Source organism: Sphaeramia orbicularis, chromosome 1 (assembly GCF_902148855.1).
Source record: "Sphaeramia orbicularis chromosome 1, fSphaOr1.1, whole genome shotgun sequence".
Taxonomy (NCBI): domain Eukaryota; kingdom Metazoa; phylum Chordata; class Actinopteri; order Kurtiformes; family Apogonidae; genus Sphaeramia; species Sphaeramia orbicularis.
The window spans coordinates 12024203-12049965 of record NC_043957.1 but is presented as its reverse complement, the minus strand read 5'-3'; the positions used below and the strand labels follow the sequence as shown (position 1 = coordinate 12049965).

Here is a 25763-nt window from a genome sequence, read left to right as displayed (position 1 = left end):
AAAAAAAGAGTACATATACAAATCATGATTAGATAGTACAGTAAAAGAGAATAATACAGGTAGAAATTACAATCACAGATACAAAACCATCCCTGCCTTGTGTCTTGCATGCATTCTGTCTGGAGGCACAGTTTGTTCTGCATGATCAGTCTTTGACAGGCTATCTGACATTCATACAGTATGCTTTGGATAGAAGTCTGACTCATAGGTAAAAATCTGGTATACTTAAAGACAACATTACCACTCCATGAGGTATTTGAACAGTGACTAAAGTACACACCTATTTTTATGATGTTCAGCATTAACGGCTGACAGCAGAGTGAAACCGGTTTCCAGTGATAGTAAAAGCAACAGTATGGTAGAAGACAGCGATCTGACCATCACTATTCATGAGCAGGAATCTGTACAACAAGCTAGTATGCAGGTTCAGTATAACCTAAGTTAAAAATGTCTTGCCAATCTGTGTGTGAATTCAAACTAAGGGGGATGAAATTTGTAGTCAAAATTCTTAGAATCCTAGCTGCAAACTTTCACCACTTCAGAGGAAGAAATGATCCCACTGTAAACTCAAGCACTGCATACAATATATAACCAAGAAAAAAGTACAATAAGTACAAAAACAAACTGTAAAGCAAATTTCTCTAAATCCTTTCCACATGGAAGGAGAAAAAATTGAGGAGGAGGAATGGATGAGGAAAACAAGAGAGATGTCTAGTTTGCCTTCTCTCCGTGCAGTTGTACAAAACCGCTACATTCAGTGAGTGAACATGCTTGTAATTAGTGGACATGGGAAATGGGCCCACAGCAACTCTGGAACACAGCGGTTATTTTTCTGTGTGCGATTCACAACAAAACAATATTGGCAAAAGAACAAAAAAACACAACACATTTTGAGTGTTAAAGAAGCATGAAATAGTGTTTGTGCCACTGTTGTTCACTTCAAATAGGTGCTTATTTTTTTCTGTTGTCCGTAGAACCACAGCACAGCCACGAAGCATTGCACTGCAACTGAACTCCAAGCAGTCAAACAAGGTGGGACACTTTAGTTATCGGTACCTGGGCGGTTTCATACTTTTGTCACAGTGTGGTAAAAGCCGATGATATCTATGAAGCAGAATTTTAAAGGTGAAGGTAAAAGTTCAAATGTAACTGTAAAACTTCACATTTTAGATACTATCACACAATTCTGGTTGTTGTCTTCTTGCGTACAGATTAATTTTTAAAAGCTTAAAAACCAGTTTAAAATTGAAAAAAAAAAAAGAGAGTGAACTGCTGCAAAAATGTCTAAAGATTAAAAAAAATAATATCAGAATAGTGGGAAATGATTCTTTGGATGAAGAACATTACAGAAGTTCAAAACTAATTATTGAAAGAAAGCTTGCAAGTTGAGAAGAATGACCATTTTCTGTAAAGTAGATCACAAGGCAGCTGCTCAACTACAGAACAGAGGAGATAAGATCACATTCAAATAAACTGTTACATAATAAACAATTTCATAAATGTAACAGTGGAGAGTGCAGACCATGCGCCTGCTCTTTGTTCACCTGGTAGCACATCTTTGTTCTGGTGCACAGGAAAACCCTATCGTGCTGCATCTGGTCACAAATTGTTTGTAAAGGTTTACACGGTGAGACAGAAGGTAGGTACACATGCGATGCAGTGGTTCCATCATGTTTCCAGCTACTGACATTGGGCCGAGCTAATCGATGACTTTGCCCTAAAAGACAAAGTGGTTTCTGTTTTTTCTTAGGTTTGTGACAACAGTCTGATGCCTTTCCTTTTAGAAAAAGCACAGTTGAATAAATAAATACACACTTTTGGGTGTACTGTAACCTATTTTAGCAACATTTTGTTGGACTGACTGGTCTTTTAGGATGGAGTCCATTTATTGTGCAAGTGTTTTTGCCTTAAAATGTTTTCAAAGTGCAGCTGTTTTTTGTAAACTGAATTCAGGACTTTGAGAAAAAAATAGGTGTTTCAGATGTATCAATTTTTGTAAAATAATATTTTTACAACTATGTACAAATGTACAAGGGTATTTATTCAGTATCTAATGAACAAGAGGTAAAAGTTGTTATATTGTCAATAATTTGCTTTCAAATTAAATTAATATAAATGGCTTGATGGAAGAACCTGCCTCTGGGTTCTTTAAATGGACGTCTCCATTTTAGTGAAGTAGGATTGCTATGTAATACAGACTCTGGCACTTTTTTGATAGAGGCAACAAAATTTGTTGCATGGGCCATGTCTCTTTGTACGCAATTAATTTGGCTCTATGCTATGCTGGCTACTAAAATATGTGATATTAAGGCAACTGTTGAAGTATTGCAGGGTGCCAGAGAGTTCAAATCACAATGTTTTTTTTTTTTTAAGTCATGCCTCAAATTCACTGTGATACTCCACAGGATCCTTACTTAATGTCCAGCCCTTGCTGTTGTTCCCCCTCTGTAAACTCCTGCTTTGCAGGCGAACATATATGTCTGCCTCCATTCAGCCCCCCATCTTCTCTCCCTGTGCCTGAGCTTCTTTAACAGCTGGTAGTGTCCAGGAGCTGCTTGGATGCAGCACTTTCGTTGTGATCACAGTTGCTCTTCTCTCCTGCAGATCTGCCGGTTGGTTTCTGCTTGCGTTTGATCTTGAACACATCCCATCTCTCAGACAGCAAGCCCTTGTTGAAAATTATGGAGGTCAGCCAGGAGAAGAGCAGGATGGATGCAAGCGAGATGAGCATTATAGCGGTGCGGAAGGGGAAGAACTGCGTTAACTTTCCCTCATCATCCAGCCGACAGCCAGGGAAGCGGATGGCAGGTGGGAGGCCGATGAGGGGTTCTCCGCTTAGAACCCTCATGATGATTCCCATCATGTAGCCCACAGTGGCACCATAGCCATTAGATACTTTGAAGAAGAGGATGCAAACCAGCTGAGGGAACATGATGGTGTAGGACATGTCCACACCCACGAGCCAGAAGACCAAGACACTGCTGTCCAGGAAGGTGAGCGCAGTACCAGCCAGGCCCACAACCACTACTGAGATACGGATCACCCATTGCATCTCACGGTCAGATGCCTGAATGAGCAGACAGAAGAACAGTGAGGAGGACAAAAGCAAGTTTCACATTTAATCTATATAGTGCAAGGACTGACAGTACGCATCATCTGATACTGTGCCATTAGTCCCAAGCATACCTTCTGACAGACTAAGAACCCACCAGATGAAGTATGCTAAACAATGAAGTGAGCCATTGTATGGGACAGTCTTTCAGGCTGAGACAGTGAACTAGGTCATTGTTATAATGAAAGTAAACATTATTAAAAAGACCACATAGTGACCCAGTGGGCAGTACTGTAAAGTCAATACCTACTTTGTCACAGACTGTGCGACTGTACTATGGTATAAATGTCTTGTGCTACCCACACAAAACTCTCTATAACATAGTGTTCTATACTGTCTTCAGTAACTTATTGTTTGTGGCAGACTTAATGGAGTGAATGATACATACACATGGGAGATTTACAACAGAATATTGGACAAAATGAAAAACATGCACATGATTTTTGGACATTCAAAGGCCTATCCTATGACTGGTTAGATGTCAGGACCATTGCTGTCCATTTGATTGCCTTGACAAACATCAAGGTTAGTTTGAAAGGCTGACAGTAGGGTATTATAATTCAAGGTATGAGATACAGTATATGGTTAAAGGCATAGACACATACCCTCATATTTTTCTCCAAAATGTCTCACCTGCTTCCTGATAATGTTCTTGTAGATATTTGAGGAGAACAATGAGGCGGAAGAGAGGAGAGCTGAGTCCATGGAGGACATGACAGCAGCAGCTACAGCACCAATGCCAATGACGGAAACATAAGGTGGTGTGAGGAACTGCAGGGCGATGGGGAGGATGGAGCCTGCCTGATCACGCTCATATGGGGTGGGCAACCCATAAGCAGTTGAGTTCCAGTCTGTGAGAGTGAAGAGTTTGGATTAGATTTGATCACTGAAAAAAAAACAGTTCTGTTGATATATCGAGAACAAGCTGCAAGAATTCCTAAACCAGTCCTAGGAGAGAGAAGAAATTTCTCTGTTCTTGTGGAGTATCTAAGTTCCTTTAGTTAAGTATCATAAAAGCAGTGGCTGTAAAAACATCAGCAATCAAGATTTTTGCCAGTTATTCCTTACAACTGTTGACACAAAAGTGACAAAAAAAGTTTAAAATGTAGACTGCTTTACAATTGTTCTCCCTGACGCTAGCTGGTTTATATTTGAAACTGTAAATGGTTTAACATGCCAGCACGTTAAGCGACAAGGGAAAGAAAATCTCTAAACAACTAGTAACATCTAAGATTTGTCAGCATGTCCCTTCCAAAGTGGTGAGCCCGAATCAATGTTTGTGTGGTTTGTGACTCAGTCATCAACCAAATAAACCAGGTAAAAATCCTTTAATGATACCCAAGACTGGCATTACTGCACTTCTGTTTGGCATTCCTTTGCAATGAAACATTCATTAATAAAAGGTTTTCATGATTTTCAAAGCTGCCCTTTTTTATTGCGGGTTTCAGTTAACAAAACTATCAAAATTATAATGGTAACTTTAGTTTTTGCTCACTATAATAACACTGACTCAGAGAGTGGCATAGGGGTTTTGCATATATCTGAGTTTATACTGTGTACCTGTAGATGCAGCCACAGCTCCGATCAGCACAGAGGGAATACCCAGCACCAGGCAGAAGGCTGAAGATGCAAAGCAGGTCACCTGAGCCTGGGTGTAAGATGAGGCGGATAGGATCCTTTGGTAGAAGGCTTGGTAAGCTAAACCACCCAGAGCCTGGCACAAACAGTTGAGACATGACAACAGGAATCAGTTTGTACATCAGTGCAGGATAAGGAGAAGAAATTATCCTTGCTTGGCTTGTAATTCTTAGAGTTTGCTGTTGTAATGCTTGGCCATTTAGTCATCTAATTAAATTAGATTATTTAATGTAAAATGCTGGTTTTGATTTAATGTAGCGGTTGAGAGAGCATGAGGAGTTGTCTGTGGGCTCGCACTTTTACAATGTGATGCCTGCTTTCACTCACCAACAGCATGAAGTCATCAAACCACTTGCCGGCTTCCTCAAGCTCAACTGTACCAACCCAGGGAGCCTGGAATGTCTCGTTGTAGGCCGTGAGAGCAATATCCACAGAGTGAGGGTTGGTCAGGAGGAAAGGAACACACACCCACTGCATACACAAACAACACAGCTTATCTGATTAAGGGCCAAAGGGAAGACTTTCAGTCAATTAGAGATAGGTGTGTCTTGTGGTGCAGTGTACCCCAGCATTACATTAGGTAAAATTTACATAGTTCTCATTGATCCATTTAGTAGCTCCTCTTTCAGTCATCATATGCTCTGAAATTCATAGTAATGTCAATTTAATTACAGAACAATATGGGTGAAAAGTCAACAAAGTGAGAACAGAAAAACAGAAATGTGATCTCATGGACTACTAGGGAGATGTCATCTTTTAATGAAAATCATATGATTAGTTCCAAAACATTTTAAATGGACCTCGTAGTGAATGCCTGAGGAGACTACAAAGTTAATTAGAGGAAAGAAATTTGAAAACCACTCTACAGTCAGCCACATTACTGATCCTCAAGAAATACATGCCCAGCATCAAGACCCCACTGAAAAGAAAAAAAAAAGAAAACCTTGCGAGTTGTTCATGCACATTTTGTTTTAATTGGACAAATGTTATTGGTTTTAATCATTACGCAAGATGTGGACACAGCCACTGTGATGTGTCCCATTGGTTTATGAACTACTGTTTTGATGTGATGTTGGTTTTTTGGAACTGACCATATTTGGACAAAAGGGTGGATCTATGGGAGCATGAGTGGTGAGCTAATACTGAATGCTTGCTTACTGACACAAAATTCAGGAAATATTTGTGATACTGTGACTTATTAGTTGTTTGTCAGTCAGGAAAAATCTTCTATTCAATAAACAGAAGTTTTGAGATGTCAATCCAACCTCAAATCCAAACAAGGCAGACATCAGACATCTATTAGTCCTAAAAAACTACCAATGGGGCACTAATTAGAGGGTCTAAATAAAATGAATGACTGGAAAATGATCTGCATAGTTTTAGAGAGAAGTTCATTAAGTCTACCAAAATCAGTAGTCATTACATTGTAATGTACATAACACATTGGCTTCACTTTGGAGCAGAGGACCTTTGCCTCATAGTTTTTTACTTTTGCCTGTATGTCAGTGGTTTAGATTCACATTTCTTACAATTTTTTGTCTCAGCTGAGTTTATGTATCTATTGTACATTATGCAAGTAGTTTTTTTTTTTTTTTTTTTGCTGAAACTTTGAATGAATGAATGTTTATTTCAGTTAAATACAAGATACAAAACACACACATATAAAAAGACAACAAAACAAAACACCTACATATTAAAAAAGAAACAAACAAGCATAAAATTAACACATTTTGTAACTGAAAAAGGAAGAAGCTGAAGCCGGAGGCTTATTTCTGCTTCTCCTATTTACACCCTTAGTCCATTGTCCACACCTTAAGTTGTAACAGATAAATACTTAAACTTAAATTATACTACATTCAGTGTAATAAGTTATTTTGTAAACATATTACTTTCATAGCCCTTCATAATTTGACCAATTAAATTCTTTTTGAAACTCAACAGTGAGCTACACAATTTCACTTCATCCTTCAATTCGTTCCATAGCTTGACACCAATAACTGAAACACTGTGATATTTAACGTTTGTTCTTACTTTACACTTTTCAAACACAAACATCCCTCTTAAATTATAATGTCCTTTTCTTAACTTAAAGATTTTCTGAATACAAAAAGGAAGGTTTTTACTTTTAACGTGAAACATAAATTCCATTGTTTTTAAATATACAATGTCAAGAAATTTTAGCAAACCAGATTCTACAAAAAGTGGATTACTTGATTGGAGATAACCAGCTTTGTTTATGACTCTAATAGCTTTTTTTTGGAGTTTAATTATTGGGTCTAAATTAGTCTTATACACATTGCCCCATATTTCCACACAATATGACATATATGGCATTACAAGTGAACAATACAACATATGCAAACATTTTTTGCTTAACAAGTCTCGAGTTTTATAAAGAATCGCAACAGCTTTGGACATTTTGCGTTTGATATATTCTATTTGTGGTTTCCAACAGAGTTTATGGTCAATAATCACTCCCAAAAATTTTGTTTCATACACCCTTTCAATTTCAATTTCATTAATTTTCAGTTTTATATCATCACTTCCCCTAGCACCACCAAAAACCATAAATTTTGTTTTATCTTCATTAAGTGATAACTTATTTACATCAAACCATTTTTTTAACTTGCTCAATTCCTTTTCCACAATTTCTAATATTTGTTTCATATTTACTCCCGAATAAAGCAAATTAGTATCATCTGCAAATATTGTAAATTTTAACTTACTAGATGCCATAAAGATATCATTTAGATAAAGTATAAATAACTTGGGTCCCAGAACTGAACCTTGTGGGACCCCACATGTTACGTTTCTAAGTTGTGAATTTGTATTTCCAATTGATACATACTGAGACCTATTTTGTAAATAACTTTTTAACCAGTTTTGCGTCACACCTCTTATACCATACATTTCACATTTCCGGAGTAATATTGAGTGATCAATTGTGTCAAATGCTTTCCTTAAATCAATAAAAACACCAACAGTATGTTGTTTCTGATCCACCGCTGTTGCTATATTTTCTGCAAATTCCATTACTGCTAAAGATGTTGATCGGTTTTTCCTAAATCCATACTGATGATCATTTAATATCCTATATTTGTCTATGTAGTCATCTAACCTCTTTACAAACAGTTTCTCAAGAATTTTAGAAAACTGTGGTAACAGTGACACCGGTCTATAATTTGACACCATGTGCTTATCACCATTTTTATAAATCGGAATCACTTTAGCTATTTTCATATTTTCTGGAAAAGTACCTGTTTGAAATGATTTGTTACATATATACGTGAATGGTTGAAGGATACTGTTTATCACTTGTTTTATGAGTGTCATATCAATGGAATTTCTATCAGTAGATTTTTTATTTTTAGATTTCCTGACCACTTCCAACACTTCACTTTCACAAACTCCACCAAGAAACATTGAATTATTGTTTTCAATAGCAAAATTAAAGGTTTTATCATCCTTTTCCCACTTGGTAATATCTTTTGCCAAATTAGGACCGACATTAACAAAAAAATCATTAAATATATTCACGATGTCCTCTGTATTTTCCACCACAGTGTCACCAGTTTTAACAACATATGTAGCAAAATTCTTTTTATTACTTTTTTTAATCATATCATTTAACACTTTCCAAGTACCTTTAATATCATTTTTGTGTATTTCTAACAACTTATCATAATAGGCTTTTTTATGTGTTCTTATAATTGCTGTCAATCTATTTTTGTATCTTTTATATTTATTCTCTTTTTCTTTCGTTCTGTGCTTCAGGAATTCCCTATAAAGACTGTTTTTCTTCTTACAAGCCCTTTCCAATCCCTTAGTTAACCATGGTTTCTTATTCTTTTTAAGATCTTGTCTATATTCTTTCACAGGACAATGTCTATTGTACAATGTCAGAAATATGTCTAGGAAAGCATTATATGATTCATTAACATCATCTACATAAACTTCATGCCAGTCATAATTTATTAATTCCTCCTTTAAGGCCATAATTGCTTCTGGTGACTTTGTTCTTACCAAACAAGGTTTTTGCTTATAGTTGGTTAAAGATAATTTGTTGTTCATTTCCAGTTCTATAAAAACTGGCAAATGATCACTTATGTCAGTCAGAAATAGACCACTCGTTATTTCACCATCAATAATGTTTGTAAAAATATTATCAATCAATGTTGCGCTTTCCAATGTGATTCTACTTGGTTTTGTAATTACAGGGTGAAAACTCAAACTGAACATAGTGTTTACAAATTCTGCTGTTTTTGCATGTTCATTCCATTTCAATAGATCAATGTTAAAGTCACCACAAACCAAAATCACCTTATCACATTTTTTTTCATATAAATTAGTAATCTCCTTATTGAATTTCTCAATACACAAACTTCAGCTCATGTTAGCTATAATGAATTAGAAAAGCATATTAATCAACTACTCCATACCCTTGGCTGGACGTCAACTTGCTCCCAATATGGGTTTCAGCGGGTAATATGATCACAACTTCAATGATGGCCATCATTCAACCGAAGAATAGGCCCAAGGCTCTAATGATCCCTTAAGCGACTTCTCAAAACGGGCAATAGATATTACGCACCAGACTGACAAAGATGAGGATGAGCTGGATGACATCTGTGTAGGCCACTGAGTAGAGTCCCCCCAGCAGTGTGTAGATTATGGCCACCACTGAGGAGATGATGATGGAGTAGATGTAGGACAGGTCCAGGATCACAGCCATAGTGCCACCTGTAACAACACCACGGGGTAATGAGCACCGGTGGACTGATGAAGACTAAACACCTAATAACTAGATGTCCAAGTGTTGGTCGCTACAGTTACATGCAAATGGTTGTTGTGATAGTTTAACAAAAGCGCCTGATCAGGGTCTCAGTCCCTTTCTTGCTTTTATTCTTCTTCTCTCCCACACAGGCACACAGATATACATGCATACACTCTTAAATCTACTGATTCTTAACGTTTACAGTGAAGCTACATGTTGACATTGTCTTGTCATACTGTCCATCTCTCAGAGTTTAGGACAAAAAAAAAATTCCACAGATATTACATTTTTTTTTAACACTGAGGAAACCATTTTATATCTAATTACTTAGAGCAAGATATTAAGAAGGGTTACACTTAAGTGTGGGTTACTGTGAAATAAACCTTGAAAAAGCATCCAAGAGCTTAAGTCAAGCAACAAGCCAGGTGATGATAAAAACAACAATGCTAAATAGAAATCCATAACAGAAGCAGCCTATTGATTGTGAGACTCAAACATTCCTTTTCACCCGATTGGGAAAATAATCAACCTCACTTTTAAAGAAATTACAAAAAAGAGGTAAAAAAAAGAAGGTAAAGAGAGAAGTATCTTCAAGTAGTAACACAAATGAAAATGTGTAAAGAAATACAACTAATTTCATACAACTGTATATAGGTGAATTTAAAAGACATCTTGTTACTCAAACAAGGCAAGCAAAACGTCACTACCTTCACCGTCTCTTCTCCCACATTGCCAGGGTCCCCCCAGCCGCAGCCGCACCACAACAATGCCCTTAAACAGAAAAGTGTCAGATCGGCACCATCGATCGCCACTCACCACCCTGCTTTTACCCTCAGTTACGTTTCCCTCCCATTTATAATCCAGCCATCAACTTTCTAGCTTCCTCACCAGCTTTAGTTTTGTGTCAACAAATGCACGACTGATGGTTTCACCATTTACCCCTAATATGATGTAATACAGCATACAATCTAAATTAAGCCATAATTTAGTCATATAAAATTAAGTTATAATTAATTTGTCTAAAAAAGCTGGTTTTTCATCTTTTATTTGGTCGACAAACTCAGAATCTGTAGTTATTAACCAACTGTTCACACTTGGTACAAAATGAATAGTAAATACTCAAGTGTAAATGCAAAAAAACAATATATATCAACACGTCCTAAGTAAATCTGTGATTTTTTTATGCTTCTCTCTTGACATGTGTTCCTACATCTCAGAAAGGTTTGTTCATCAGTTGGTTCCTGTTATACTTAGAATACGATATCTGAGGAATGGGTTGATGCAATACTTTGACATTTAGTGAAACTTTGGAAACCTATATAAATTGTTGTATTATGTAAGACCAGTTATGGAGAAAATTACAAACCGAATTCAACAGTTAGACTAAAATATATCTCATATGTACAGTTGCTATACACCAATGATAGTAGACACATCCAACTGAAGTTATGGTTCTTGATATTTAGCATAAAACTTGCAGGAAACCACAGATTGCTGCTTAGGATGCATTGAGATGCCACATGTGAACCAAGATCCATCTTTGCTCAAGGTCTGGATATGTCTGGATCAATGTTGTTTTTGTTTTTTTTAGGGGTGGGGTGGGGGGCAGGATAATCATTATCGTAAATACTTCCTGGGTGGTGTAATTTCTAAATTTAGCACCAGACTGTCTGTACTGTGCTGAGCTGTGCTGTTCCCCACTGTGATAAATTGAGGTAGAGGAAAGGTGGAATGAGAGGCTGTGGTTTTATTTGCAGTACCAGGGATGGTTTGGTAAGAGCTGCCTAAATACCCCCCTCCCATGTTGTTTTTAGATGCCTGCCCCACTTTCAAAGTTGAGTTCATGTATATGCACACACATACTCTTTCTATCCTTGAATATTTCCTGACAGTTATTTGACCAGGACTAGGTGCTGGTGAATATACAAGGCCAGAATGACAAAACCTTTAAAGTGTGTTTTAAGAATTAAATGCTGTCTGGCAATAAACCATAACTCTCAGTCACTGGCTCATGCAGGCCATGCACTCAGTTTATACTTCACATAAACCATCTCCCAGCAACAACCCTGTGTCAAATGTGCGCTCTCTGGAGTATCGTGTGTGTGTGCGTGCGTGCGTGCGTGTGTGTGTGTGTCAGAGTGTGTGAGAGAGATACCAGGTACATGTGGAACGTGTAAGTATAACTGTCCTAAAAACATCAGGAGGTTTTCGTGAGGAGTGAGGGGGTCCCCTGCTTCTATATTGGTTTAATAAGTTTAGACACAAATGTCCCAGGAGCATTCCTGCCTCCCTACCAGTCCTTTTGTGGAGTGTCAGCACAGCTTACAGCGCTACTTTACGACTCTGTCAATGGATTTTTCATTATATAAACATCTTTTTACAAAGAAGGGGGAAAAAAAGTAATGATTGAGCATGTAACATGATTTCTTGTCTGCTCTCAAAGCCCTGGCATAAATCAAGGAAAAGGCTCTAAAGACATTAAAGTCTATTTTGAATAACTGATCACCTTTCACAATCAACAGGCTGCTCGATGTTTAACTCCTTTTTTCAAATAACACTGGAAAAGAAAACAGCATTAAAAACACACACAGAAAAACATTACAAACTCTCACACACAGAGGAGCTGTTACCCGCTTATCCATTATCACAGCACATGACACGCACAAAAATATACAACCAATCACACACAATTAAAGTAATCCTTACAAAGTGGACTGACTACATAGAACCACCATTATATAAACAATACTAGTAGACTAAAATAACCATTTTAACCTCCAATAGAAATATGTCATGGCATGACTCATCCTGTCATTCACAGTCAAATAGCGACAATAATAATGTCCCGCAGCAGTTAGTTGTTTTAGTGATTAGCCTTAATCTTTTTAGCCTTAAAGTCAACATTTGAACTGTGATTCTTGTAACAATAGTTCAAAGATGAGCTTTTTTGACCTTTAAGTGTAAAACGTGATACAAAATAATATATACATTTACATAAGATACATGTGATGTGTAGCGTAGTACAGCTCTTAGTTGGTACTCTGTTGCTGCTCTTGCACTTACTGGTGTCAGCTCAACTCGCCTCAGCTTTTCTCAGGATTGGTCGAATCTTGCTGCATTTCCACTGAAGATGCAACAGACCTTCAGTATGGGTGGTCGCTGTGGTGATGATGTGTATGTATGGATGGAGAGGTTAATCTGACTCAACCAATGTGTGATCTCTTTGGTTTCATGTCATATTTTAGTATTGTATCATTTCATCAAGAGCTTCTACAGAAGTGGTACCTAAAATAGTACCCAACTGTACCTGCAATCATGTTATGGAAAAAAGCAATGCCAAGGTGAGGTGAGTTGAGGTGATACTGTCAGAGCCAAAGCAGCATTATGCAAGTCTGAACTAATTGACCATTCGCCAAAACCAACCCCCTTGTTTACTGATGCTACATTTACCAATGCCATATATGGATTTGTGACCCCAATACACAGTGATGTGTTAAAGTGAGGGCTGAAGCTGAAAAAAGTCTTTGGTCTCTCAAGCTGACCCACAAGGCCAGATATAAACAAACAGCATTGTTCTATGACTTAAGTGTAACGATAGGTAAATGATGTTAGAGAAAGCAGCAGCAGATGTCCTCAGTATGACAAGGAAGGAAAATGAGATTGGACAGTAAAACACAACTGTTACATAAGAAGATGTTTTTAGGACAAGGACTACGCAGTTTATGTTTAGCCAACGTAACCTTACCCTAGTGAGTTATGAGGCAACTGTAGAACAGCAACGGTAACTCTAAACGTTGACAGCTTAAGGGCTTCACGCAGCGGGGACGTGTCAAATGGTTGGGGTGTAGTGATGAATACAAGTAGACGTTTCTTTAAACAAACTATAAGATGCATTTCTAGTTTAAAATATTGAAAAATTCTCATAAGATGATTTAGGAGAAAAGGACTGGCATATGTAAAAGAGCATGATGTATTGCTTTGGAGCATTACAGAGTGTAATGAGTCTCTCTGCCTTCCCCTATGACACTGAAAACCCAAAATGACAAGTCGAGGATGAGATGACTACAGCCATTTTGATAAAATGTTCAGATTTGTAGAAAGGGAAAATAGACGCATTGCCATTATTGTCACTCCTGGATGCCCTAAATTCAAAGAATGAATACATCAATATACATCTCATGACACTATGGAAAAGTGAAGCCACAATATTACTGTTGCAGGAGCTCCTGTGTTGCTTCTTTGTTGAGCTACAGACTAGCCCACTAGAGTTGCATCTGACAGATTTTTGAACATTGACTATTAATTAAAAACGTGTCAATGTATGCAGTCCTCTTGACCACTTTGAAAATCCAGTTGCAAACTAGCTGAAAATCTAGTGTTGAGGATTGATTTTATGTGACAACAACGTCAAAAGAAAGAAAAGAAGTCTCATTTCTTCTCAGACCAACTGAAGTACAATATGCTGAGACATTTAAAAAAGTTTTTAGAGCTGCTGCTCTCAAATAGTTTTATCTCATGATACAACTGATTATGTCCATAGAAAGCATTAACAGGCCCCTGTCTACCCCATGTGACTTATATTTCAGGCACATTAGAATGTTTTTTCAGATTTTTTTCTGAAACTTTGCCTTGTCCACACTTGTGTAGATCAGGATGCTTTCATTGAAAAAAGTTGTACAATGAAACACATTACTGTGGATGTAGCATGAAGCTTTGACAAACTTAGAATGCCTAGTTACCATTTGGGGGGGGGGGGGTTCTGTGAAAAATCAATTTTCAGACTTTTCTTTTGTCCAGGTATTGCCACATTGTCTTTTATTTTACAGTGCACTTTCTGTTGTCCCACAAATAACTTATCTGATCACATTAACAGAAACACTTGCCACTGTAAAAAAAAAAGAAAAAAAAAAGAAAAGAAAAAAAGTGTTTTGTAAGAGCCCAATGAAATCTGGGGTGTGTGGGAGTGGTTCTAATATTATATAGTCAAGGTTTTCCTTTTATTTTATTTCACCTGCTCCCTTTCAATAATCATCAGTACTTAAAGAATTAAGGTGGAACAAAAAAAAATCCACCAGCTATTAACGGCCCACTTGTTTTCCTATTCTAGTGTTTGTGCACATTGTGTTCCAAGGTCTGCGAGTGCCAGACACTGTTGCTGTGTGAAGTAACTTACCCAAGCTGACGAGTGTGCGTGCTACCCACAGGACATCAGCCACCAGCGCGGGAAAGATCAGTGCACTGCTTAGGAAGTTCCCATACTTCTGCTGGAAGGGGTCCATCATTGTCACATACTTGTTCTCTCTCATGGGCTTGGCAAAGAAAAAGCCACCTGGTTCAAGAGGAAAACACATGATTAACTTTTATTCTATTTCAAAATGTACCTATATTTCTATCATTTAAAACAGAAAGAAAGAAGCGGAACAAGAACAGCATGTGTTAACAATAACCTAAAACAAGTGTTCCCTTCAGATAATATGATAAGGACCTTCAGATTTACTCATGGGCCTACTTATATAACAATGGTCAAGAGCAGAATGCTGTATTTCCTTATCTGGGACTTAAGGGTTTCCAGTTCACATAACTCTCACATCAAATACACTCATTGTAATACTATCCTGGACAATTTCACCTCTTTTCGACAAACAAGTTGCTCAGTTTGGGCAGAAGCCGGCAACCTAAGTCTCTAGCTGAACTCATCCCTTTGCACCTGTTGCCTCGAGTCACAATCCTGCACCGATTTCTCATAGTCCTATTTTTAAATGCGAGTGACACTTTTATTAGTGCTAATGGGGGAAGGGTTGTACAGGAGCTGGGTCAGTGGTCAACAACACTTCTGAGATAGAAGAAGCAGAAAGTTGGAAAACTATGCTTCCTCTGCTGAAGTTGCATGATATCGAATGGTTTCAGTAATAAATAAAGGTAAAAAAAAAAAAAGTGCAGCATGTAGCATTAAAACAGAACTCTTGTCCAAATCTAAATTTGTTCTCAAAAAATTGACTTCAAAGATGTGCCAAAACATGGACCCACAGACATATTTGTGGTTTTCCAGTGCATTATGTTTGCTATAATTTTGTACAAAGCCATCTTTGTTAGTGTACATGAAGTTCGTCTCTCATTTAAGTACCATTTAAGGCCAAACCCCAGTCCACCTCCTGGGGGGCCCCTGCTGTCAACTGGTCAGTGGTCTGTCAGGTACAGACATAACCAGTGTAAAAATTTCAACCCCAAGCTTTTGTATAAGTTTCTTGCAATTAACAAATATTACGGTGACAACAAGTGAACAAATTTGCAGGAGAGATCAAGAACCAACAGATTAAGCTATTAACAGACAGGACGCATGTTTAAATGTTGGCTGTGGCCTACCCTACCTACATTTCACCTCTTCAGTGATATCAGATGATGAAAATATACTTTCTAGTCCTTGGTTCTTTCATTAGTTTTAATATGATGTAAATTAATAATTATTTCTACACAGAAAAGATGATCCCTCTGTGTATCTATCAAAAGAATTACAATGACAACAAAGTTTAAAAAAAAAAAAAAACTGACAGGAAGGCAGCAGAATGTTATGAGTTCCATTGCTGACACTGAAAACCTACAAGTATCTATATTCCTGGAGTTGTTGTTGCAGTTGCTCTCATTATCCACAAGTGCATTAATTTCTCTACCACAACTATAGCTAATTAAAAATTGTATCAAGACTGCAATCAAGAGACCTAATTTATTTATTAAAGGTAGACACTAAGTGCCAGTTAAATCTGGGTTTAATGCTTACTTTCAGCGCTGACTCACCTAAGAAGAAAGTCAGGACATAAGGCACAGGCATGAGAGCCCACACTGCGCCCATCGTTGGGTTGTATGTGGCCTCGGCTATACCAAGGATGAAGCCTCCACCCACCCATGTAGCTGCAGAGGCAAACACACATTCAGTTAGAAACATTGTATACACTGTATTACATTCATGCATACAAATGACAGAGTGCAAAACTGTTGCTTAGTCCATCAAATATGATCAAAATTAATAATAATAATAACAATAAAGTCAATATTCCAACAAAAATACAACTCTTGGATATAAATGAAGAACATTTTTGTTCCATAAGCACTTCAGGAAGATTTAAAGGTTCAGTGTGAAGAATATATAATGATGTTTTTAGTCATGTATAGTCATTGGAAATAAGAATCACTTTGTATAATATAGATTTAGCCAGGTAGATCTTGTTGCGCTGGGAAAGGATTATCAGATTAGCACAACCCATGTCTAAGATAATGATAGCTAGTGTTACCACATGTCGCTGCTGTAAAAGAGGTACTGAAGACCTCGGGAGGAAGCGTAAAGATTGGTTCTCAAAGGTGTGAGGGAGGTTTCTTGTACATACAGTTGTAATGAGAAATGGAGGTGGCCAACAAATGTCTGCTTCCAACCATAAAAAGACTCAACACAAATGTGAGTGAATCTTAAGCTTTTGAAGCTTTAATGACACTCAACTAAAAAGGCTAAACATGAAATCAAACAAGGACCTTTTGCATTATTCAAGTTTTTATTAGCCACTGTAGTGCAGGGTGAGGCAAGGGGCCACTTGGATGCAATCCGCAGCCTCTCCACTAAATGTTATACACTCAACTAAAAGAAAGAAAAGAGCAGCCTTACCAGTGAGAGTGAAGATGCCAACAAGCAAGTTAATCTTGCGTCCAGCAAGCAGCGTTATCTCCATGCCATCTCCTGTACACTTCTTCTCTTCCTTCTTGGAGCGCATGGATGCCCAAATACCCGTTCCCAGGATCACCAGGTAGAACACTGCCATCACCGCCAGACCAGGTACATTGAGAGCCATTGTGAATGTCTGTCTGTGTTTCCTGTAGAGAAAATAGAGAAATATGAAGATCAGAGCTGCCGAGAGTCAGAAGAGTTATTGATACATATGTTTACAATGCTTACATAAAGGTTTACATCACAAAACAAAATGTGTAAAAAAAAAAAATTAAATAAATAAATTTTAAAAATCACTAATCTCTAGCTTTTTTTGTAATAGAAATGTGTAGGGTTGGAGGGCAAGTGGGGTAGGGGAAGCAAGTTTGCACAAGTGTCATTTAAGATGATTTGGACAAAAAGACATGTTCAACATGTGCAGAAGCTATTGAGTGCAAATAACAAACTAATGGAAAACAATAGAAGTATGTATTCAAATCAATGATCAAAAGAGGGGGAGTGAGGTGGAAAAGAAAGACTTCTAAGAAAGAGTGACAAATGAAAATACTGCAGCTTAAAATAAAAAGGAGCAGTGTTTCAGATAATTTGGCTCCACTTGCTTGGCAGACTGATGATGAGGTGAGGAGGACACAAAGAGAAACAGTGGAAGAGAAGGGAAAAAGTAAAGCAAAACTGTAAGGGATGGAAGACTGAAGTCAGAGAGGCGAAAAGGGTCTCACCATAATGCTTGGCAGCACTGACAAAGATGGCGGACAGTTGTTGTCCCCCCTCTTCAGTGGTTGGTCGGCCCGAGTTTTCGACCCCAAACATCGAGAAGTGAAAACAACCCAGAGCCACATTAGTGTGTACATGTGTGTGTGGGGGTGTGTCTGTGTGCTGTTGCTGTGGTGTGCACTTGACTCACGGGTTCTAAAAAGGAAAAAAGCCTTTGGATCTATACAGAGAAGTGTTAATCTTTAACTGCTGGTTTACACCTACTTGCACCCACTTCTCTGCACATTGACATGCCTGATGTAGATTATTGGAGCAGCAGTATTAAACAAGTCCGACAAAAATGAGGGACCCAAAGAATATAAAATATCACACTAAAGCAGCTTCTTAGGGAAAACTTTTCTTTATTATAGACCAAAAATGCATTAATCATAAACACAAGCACAATTTTCATGGGGAAAACAACACATGGCCCCTGCCCAACGTAGTGAAAAACAAATTTTCTTTCATACAGTGAAGACTGGGCTTGTGTCAAAACAGTTGAAAAAGAAAGAAAGCATGTACAGTATGTCCACAGGGGATAATAGGGAGAGGAAGAAAGGAAATGTTTGTAAAAGCAAAGGAATGTGGAGGAATATGGGTAGGGGGTAAATGTGCATAAATATATTCATATATATGTGTGTGTGTGTGTGTGTGTGTGTGTGTGTGTGTGTGTGTGTGTATATACATATGCATGTGTTTATGTGAAAGCTATGGAAAGAATGGGTGAGGGTTTTCTGGTGGTGGGGGGTGGGGGGCATGGCACTGAGCCAAAGACAGCAAAAGCCTTGAAAGAATTACAAGGTCACGTGGCTCAAGTGTTTTGATTTGTTCTGCATGTGTATGTTTCTACTCAAAGTTTTACAGCCTATACATGCCACACATTGCAGTTCTACATGCATCTTAATCTGGACTTTTTACTGGACTTCACCTCAGAGCTCTTTGCTTTTCATTAACAGTTGTGTTAAGTTGACTCACACTTGATGGTCATTCTGGAATAAGAATAAAAAAAATCTGATCATCATTAGCTGGGCTTGTTTGTATTTCTTTGAAGGTATTACACTATACAGTGACAGTGAATTTGCAGTGTGGAGGGAGAAGCTGTTGAAGAGGTGAGCTTTCCAGTTTTTGGTTGTAGTTGCAACAGAGATTGTGTTACTCTTACATTAAGTGAAAGGAATTTTTAAAACAACCCATATGAAGTAGGGCAGCGCTGGGCAATGGGAATTCTAAATAAGTGAAAAAAGTAAACCATCTTAAAATTGCATGTTATTGAAGAAGTAAAGTGCTATTTATTATCCTGATGATAATCTGAAGTAATAAACAGCAACTTCAAGACTCCACCAACTCTTGATGTACTAAATGCAACATGGGATGGGAGCGTTCAGCAGTGATTTATAAGACTCATGCTACACTAGGAGTTTTAGGTGCTATGGCCAACACTGAGACAAACAGCCTGAGTGCTCAATGTCTTAAACTACAGGGTCTCTTAAATGTTCATGGGCCTTATACTTCTTCAGGTGGGGCAGCTAATTCCCTGTGAGCTGCTGGTATTTTCATCTGCTTGTAAAATAAAGAAAACATTCAAAAAGGAATCAGAGGACACTGTGTCCCTTTCCCATGAATATCAGAGACATTTACTCCCGACATATTCACCTTTCAATAAATTGACAGATTCAGAATCTATGACACAGACCATGCACATGTTTTATTTATTGCTGCCACATTCAAAAAATAAAATGTAATTTCAGCATCGTGCCATCTAGTGGCAAAGTTGTGACTTGTTGAGTCTATGATTGACACCAAGTAGCTGCTCAAAAACACCAAGTCCCTCATTACAGCCTGTAATCTGTGTGTATACATGATGCTGTTAAAGCTCATACAAGCCAAAATGTTGAAGTAAAAGAAGCCATAAAGCTTTACATATCTGTGTCAATCCAGGACATTCTTGAAAAATCGATTTTTAATTTCAGTGAGGTTTTTCCTGGTTAAATAAAGGTTATAAACATAAAATCCTTGACTTCTCTTCAGAGACAGCATAGTTGGATATCTTTTGTGTAATTGACTGGCAAGATCAGACTCTGCAGACTAGGCTTGATCTGTTGCCAGACCACTGTGGTCAGTCATTGCTCCTCGCTGTAAAAGTATGCAAGATATTTCACAGAGTAGTCCAGCGAGGCCTATAGAGAATGTCTGCCTACTGACCTATTTAAGTAAAAAACACATCCACCAACTCCTAAACCGCTCAAATACACTCACATGTTGCTTGCCCTAGCCAGCCTTTCAACGTGACAGATGAAGACCATGAGGTCTTGTCTGTGGATTATCTCATTTACCTTATTGTGGCTGTGGATGCACTAATGTTAACTGTTCACTGCTCTAAATACAACACAAGACAAATGCATTGTTTGTGACATGGAATACAATTCAGCCACTTCATTTACACTCTAAACTCATAACAAAAAGCTTCTTATATATGTTTTTTGCCATTGTTGAAAGTCTGGATTCACTGTAGAATGCTCAATGTTTGGATCCCAAGTCAACTCTGAAGGGATGCCAAGTTTATATTTAACTTGTGTGTTGTACACATCTTTCAAACAGACAACAACAAAACTCTCAGTGAACCAGTTATGTACAACAAGAACCAATAAAACCTCATCTGCTTCCTTTGTAGAGCACTCCAAAAAGGCTGCCAGTGATGGTTAACTTTGTGATATAGTATGGAAATAAAAGGACACTGATTTTACACATGAAGTTCAAACAATTTATCGTCTTATATCAAAGCCTGAGGCTTTACATGAAAATTGGAGGTATGTGGCATTTTGAAAGTAGGTATTTAAGAGGCAGCAAACAGCTAATAAAAGACACTATTATGTTGTAACATGGGAAGTATAGGATCTGTTTTTTGACCCATATCAGTGACTGAAGGCATAAAAACTTACATTGTCCTTCAAAAACCTCTTTAAAAATCAGCAACTCTAGAGGGTTGCATTTGAGCAATGTTGAAACTGATGTTGTTTAGGTTTGTGTATCTTATGTTAAGCACATAAACTAGAGGATGTTCCTTTCAAATGAAATCTAATACATGCATTTTGGCCTTACTCCTCTTCTGTCTAGCTTTGGGTTCCATGAAAACAGCAATTAAAATACAGTAACAGGTGATTACTATCTTGTATCTATTTTGCATATGATTACCAGGGGGCAAAACTTAATGTATTGATTTAGATTCTCCTTTTACATCTATGGCAAGTAATGACAACTACTGAACTCATTTTCTTTCTTTAGATGAGCCAACCTCTTGAAGTACACCGTTGGCAGCTGGAGTGCTCTCACGTGTAGAGGTCCATGTGAGGAGTGTGTATGCATGCATCTGTGTGTGGCTGTTTGTGTAAGCAATAGATGAGAACACAAACTTTATTCTGTTGCTTCCAAATTAGTCTCATGTATGTCTGAACCATTTTCAGTTCACTCAGCACATGTTTATCGCAGTGCCGACTTGCACACAAACACACAGAAAAACTAGAGAACCTCATAACTTTTCTTCCCCTAACCCAGCACACACGTCGTTTTTAAACAGCTCCCCTCACACATCCACATTAGAAATGCTTCATCAGTATCATGCATCAGTGTCAAGTTTTTATTCCCCTTCTGTGAACTTCGTCAACTTGATTACTCACTGCCTGGTAATTTTCCATCATCCCCCCCCTACACTGCTCAAGCATTAAAAGGTGATAGTACGTATCTTCTGTATAAGCTTGCGGGCCTGCATTTAAGCTTTCAATTTTCACAAGCAATTAATACATGTAAACATTTCGATCTCCTTACAAATTTTACCTTGCAGGCACATTAAATGATCAAGAAACCACCTGATTATTATACCCACTTTTGCATTCAACTTATTTCTTGCATTAATGCTAAAGGAAATGCAGTTATCATCTCTGCAATTGAAATGTTCTTGGAGGTGAGTGCAGTAGTGGTAAACAGATGAGAAAAAAAAATCCTTTCAACATAAGCACCACAAACAAAGCCCACTTATTAGAAAAGTACCTGCTGTAAGTCCCCACCCAATCTGTGTTAACATTAAATGAATGAAGAAATGATCAAAGAGGATTCAGGGTACCTTGAAAACTACTTTAAAGCAGCATATGACTTTTATCAGAAATTGTTTTTCAAATTTGTAAAACCCGAGTGGTAACCTAATTATCACTAATCCATTAGTCTTTCTGGGCTCATGCACCTGAATCACTTCAACAACTTCAAAGATGACTCCATCATAAACACAGTCCGCTTGTTTACATAACAAATCAAAATGTCACTCAGGCCTTTTTGGAAATTTTGTTGCAAAGTGCATTGTGGGAAGCAAAAGCAGTTTCTCACAGATTGGGCAAGAAAATGAGCCAGATCCCTACAACGTAAAATTATACAGTCCACCAGTGTTGTTTTAAGGAATGAGTATAGTTGGTGGATGGAGGTAAAAGTGACATTTGGGTTCAGCACTCACGAAGAGATAGCGAAATTGCTGCTGTGTGGAATTCCCATTCCCACAATGCACTTTGCAACAAAATTCCGAAAAGACCCGAGTGATGTTTTGGTTTGTTATGTAAACAAGTGGACTGTGTTTATGATGGTGTCATCTTTGAAGTTGTTTTTCCGTGAGAGAAGTGATTCAGGTGTGTAAGCACGGAAAAAGTAATGGATTAGTGATAATTAGGCTATCACTTGAGTTTCACAAATTTGAAAAACAATTTGTGATGAAAATCGTACATTACTTTAAGAATTCAAATGGTTTAAATGGAGTTGTTATAAGCATTGTGCATCGCTTAGTATTTGGAAAGATTCCCACTAATTTGCAGTTTTTGATTGTTTGTGACTCCTTCCGTAAGGAAGAGTTAGATTGCCAAATCTTTCAGTTTCTAAATAGTTCTGTCTTTTGAAGCAAACAAAATGAAGCTCTGAACCCCAGCAAGGGATTTAACTGTAAAATGTCTCATGTAACTGGTGATTAGAGCATTAGAGTCTCACTGAACAGCAGCTAGAAACTTCACAGTGACATGTGTGAAGTCACAAGAGTGCTCTGGCCATGAGAATACCTTTTAAATTTGTTTTTAACTGGCATAAATCTTTGGACAGGTATTCTCTTTCATACAGGTGCAGAGGTATGTGTTGGCATGGGTCCAGTAATGACTCTGTTTTTCTCCCTCCCACCCCCTTAGACCTCAACTATCTACTCACTGCCTCTCGGTACTTTTCCGTTCAGACTCTTCTGCCAACTGTGTATTTGCTGCCTCTTCCCCTCAATCTCTGCTGCTGCCAGTCCCTCCCTTGCAAATTCACGATATTTAGAGCATTCAACAATGCTTTTTTTAGCCCTGAATTGAGTAACTTTCACTATATGTGCATACTGCTCCAGGAGTTTCAGGTTGATATAAAGAGTGAAATGTGACCACACTAGGCTCCAGACACAAGATTGTGTTTCACAGGCACTGAGGGAGACAGTATCTGGGTTTCCATTACCCTCAAAAATGCGCAAAATGTTAATTGTGCAATAGAAAACTGGTAATTGAAACACCGAAATGTCTCAAATACTGTCAAAGATCACAAAAATGTTTTTACGATCTCATGAAGTGGTTTGTGAGATGTTTCGATATAGAAAGTACCAACACTGTGGAGGTTTTGCATGAAACTCAGTGCATCCATCTTTCTTAAATGAGCGTCTTGCAGGAACTACACAGTATTTTTTCGAAAATTATGACATGTCGTGAGACGGGACTTTAATAGAATCACGCATTAGAAGCCAAACACTCTTCAATGGAAACACCTACAAGTACTTTGTCGAAATTGTAGAAACATTGCTTTTGTTTTGTAGAAAACTGTAATGGAAACCCAGCTAGTGAGAAAGACCAACACAGAGAGACCATGGAGAGAGAAAAAAAGGCTTTTTTACCACTAGTATTTTTCTTTGTTGAGTCCCTAAATACCTGTGAGATTAATTTGATGTAAGAAATTTAACTTAGTTTTCTGGTAAATCATCTATTGCATCTTGTGACAAAACAAAGATGAAGAACCTATGCCTGGATAAGTTGTTGATTCAAGTATCACAAGTGACTGATTCAGGAAAAAGCAAAGATTTCCAATCACTGAAACGAATTGTGCATTCACTCACAACACCCAGGTGGATGTGTTAAAGGTCAAGAAAAGCAAAGGACATAAAGACAAAGTTTTAGAGTTAGTGACCTAGTTTCTAACAATTGAACTTGGATGTTGTGTTTTAGCTGCTGTGATGAGGACATCAGGGTGGGGCTTGTCAGTCCCACCAAAGTCAGGGATGGAGGATTTGGTTTGGATTAATGGCAATAAGAATGATTTGAATGGGCCTGAAAAGGCAGTACAGAGAGGAAGTCAAGAAAAAAAAAAAAGTTTCGTGTTAGAGCTGCCAGGAAATACCACTATGAAAATAAGAGAAAAAAACAAACAAACCCAAAAACAACACACAAGTATTGTATCTAGAGTTTTGACACATTTAAAGCCCTCTTGTGGATTATTCTTCAAAATAAATAACAAGCATCCAATACAGAAACATTAGAATAGTCACTTAAATAATACAAAAGTTACTGAGGACCTCAAGAACTTTCAATGAAAACAAAGGAGTTAAAAAAAACCAAAAAAAAAAAACCATCTACATTCTGCAAAACAGGATATAATCATTAAGACACAATGGATTTGCAATAAGTGTCAGTTTATCAGATGCCACTTCATTTATCATCAGTGTGACTGCTAACTCTGCCACTTTTCTTATCCTGGACCAATGCAATGTGGAAAATTACAGCTAATCAAAACCACTGATAGACAGAATACTGAAAAAAAGACAGAGGTAGCAGCTGCAGTCATACACATTAAAAAGAGTCATATTGGCCCCACAGCAGCCCTACGCTGGCTATTTCTAGGACAGGCATGCACTTTCACTTAGTGTCCCAATTTGACCGCACCAAAATAGCCTTCTTAGAAAATGCACACATACACTCAAAATATATCTTTTGTAGCTTCCAAAATGCAGCTCAAATGTCAACATACAGATAATAGGGATAAACAAGAAGTAGTATGTGACACTGTACATCAAAGTAAGTAGATTCAGTGGTAGAATACATACCTAGAAGTTAAGGGTACGAGTCAGTTCTTAGGGATGATGTGAAGAGAGGACAGAGGCTATTCTCAGTGAAAAGAACAGGCCAGATGATAAATTCAGTCCAGGAAGAGAGAGAGGAGACTCATTCACTCCAGCACTCCCTCACGGTATTCGACAGTGTTGAGACTGCCAGGAGATGGAGGGCAATATAAAGAAAGCAAACTGTGATCTCTATGATTAAGGCAAAAAAATAAAAATAAAATAAATAGAAAAAGCCAAAAAATTGGTTTGAGTTTTTAACAGTGTTCTGCTGTGGTAATGATGATGGTGATGAGGTTGTGGAAGTGGAGGAGAGGATTCACAGTTGACGTTCGTGAGGCAGGTTCAAAGACTAGGTAGGATGGAAGTCTCTAGAAGCATTGCTCAGCCTTCCTCTCATTTTAAACTTCAGGAGGTGGGCGGGCACTGAGTGACAACAAAGGGGAGAGAGGGGAACTGCCACTACTGCCACCTGATTGGCGACTGGCTTGGTGCTTCCTGTCTGCAGCCAATTAGTGTCTAGCATGAGGAAGGGGAGGGGTGTACCCAGCCCATTTTTCTGCTGTGATCCACATGAGGATGAGTTTGGCACCTCCAGCTGCTCATGATCAGTATA

The 25763-nt window shown here is 37.9% G+C and overlaps 1 protein-coding gene across 2 annotated transcripts; it reads right to left on the bottom strand.

The window, feature by feature from the left end:
* LOC115428191 (high affinity choline transporter 1-like) lies at positions 1–25504 on the bottom strand. Of its 2 annotated transcripts, XM_030147148.1 has the most exons (10): positions 25133–25504; positions 17955–18005; positions 17176–17381; positions 16317–16430; positions 14698–14853; positions 9342–9490; positions 5078–5221; positions 4673–4826; positions 3746–3963; positions 1–3067 (listed from the first exon to the last, which is right to left on the bottom strand). In XM_030147148.1, exons 3-10 carry the CDS (start codon positions 17357–17359, stop codon positions 2528–2530), a joined length of 1659 nt encoding a protein of 552 aa, XP_030003008.1. In that variant the 5' UTR covers positions 17360–17381; positions 17955–18005; positions 25133–25504; the 3' UTR covers positions 1–2527. The 2 variants fall into 2 exon arrangements, with proteins under 2 accessions (XP_030003008.1, XP_030002927.1); XM_030147067.1 differs by lacking the exon at positions 17955–18005.
* Between the last annotated feature and the right edge of the window lie 259 nt (positions 25505–25763).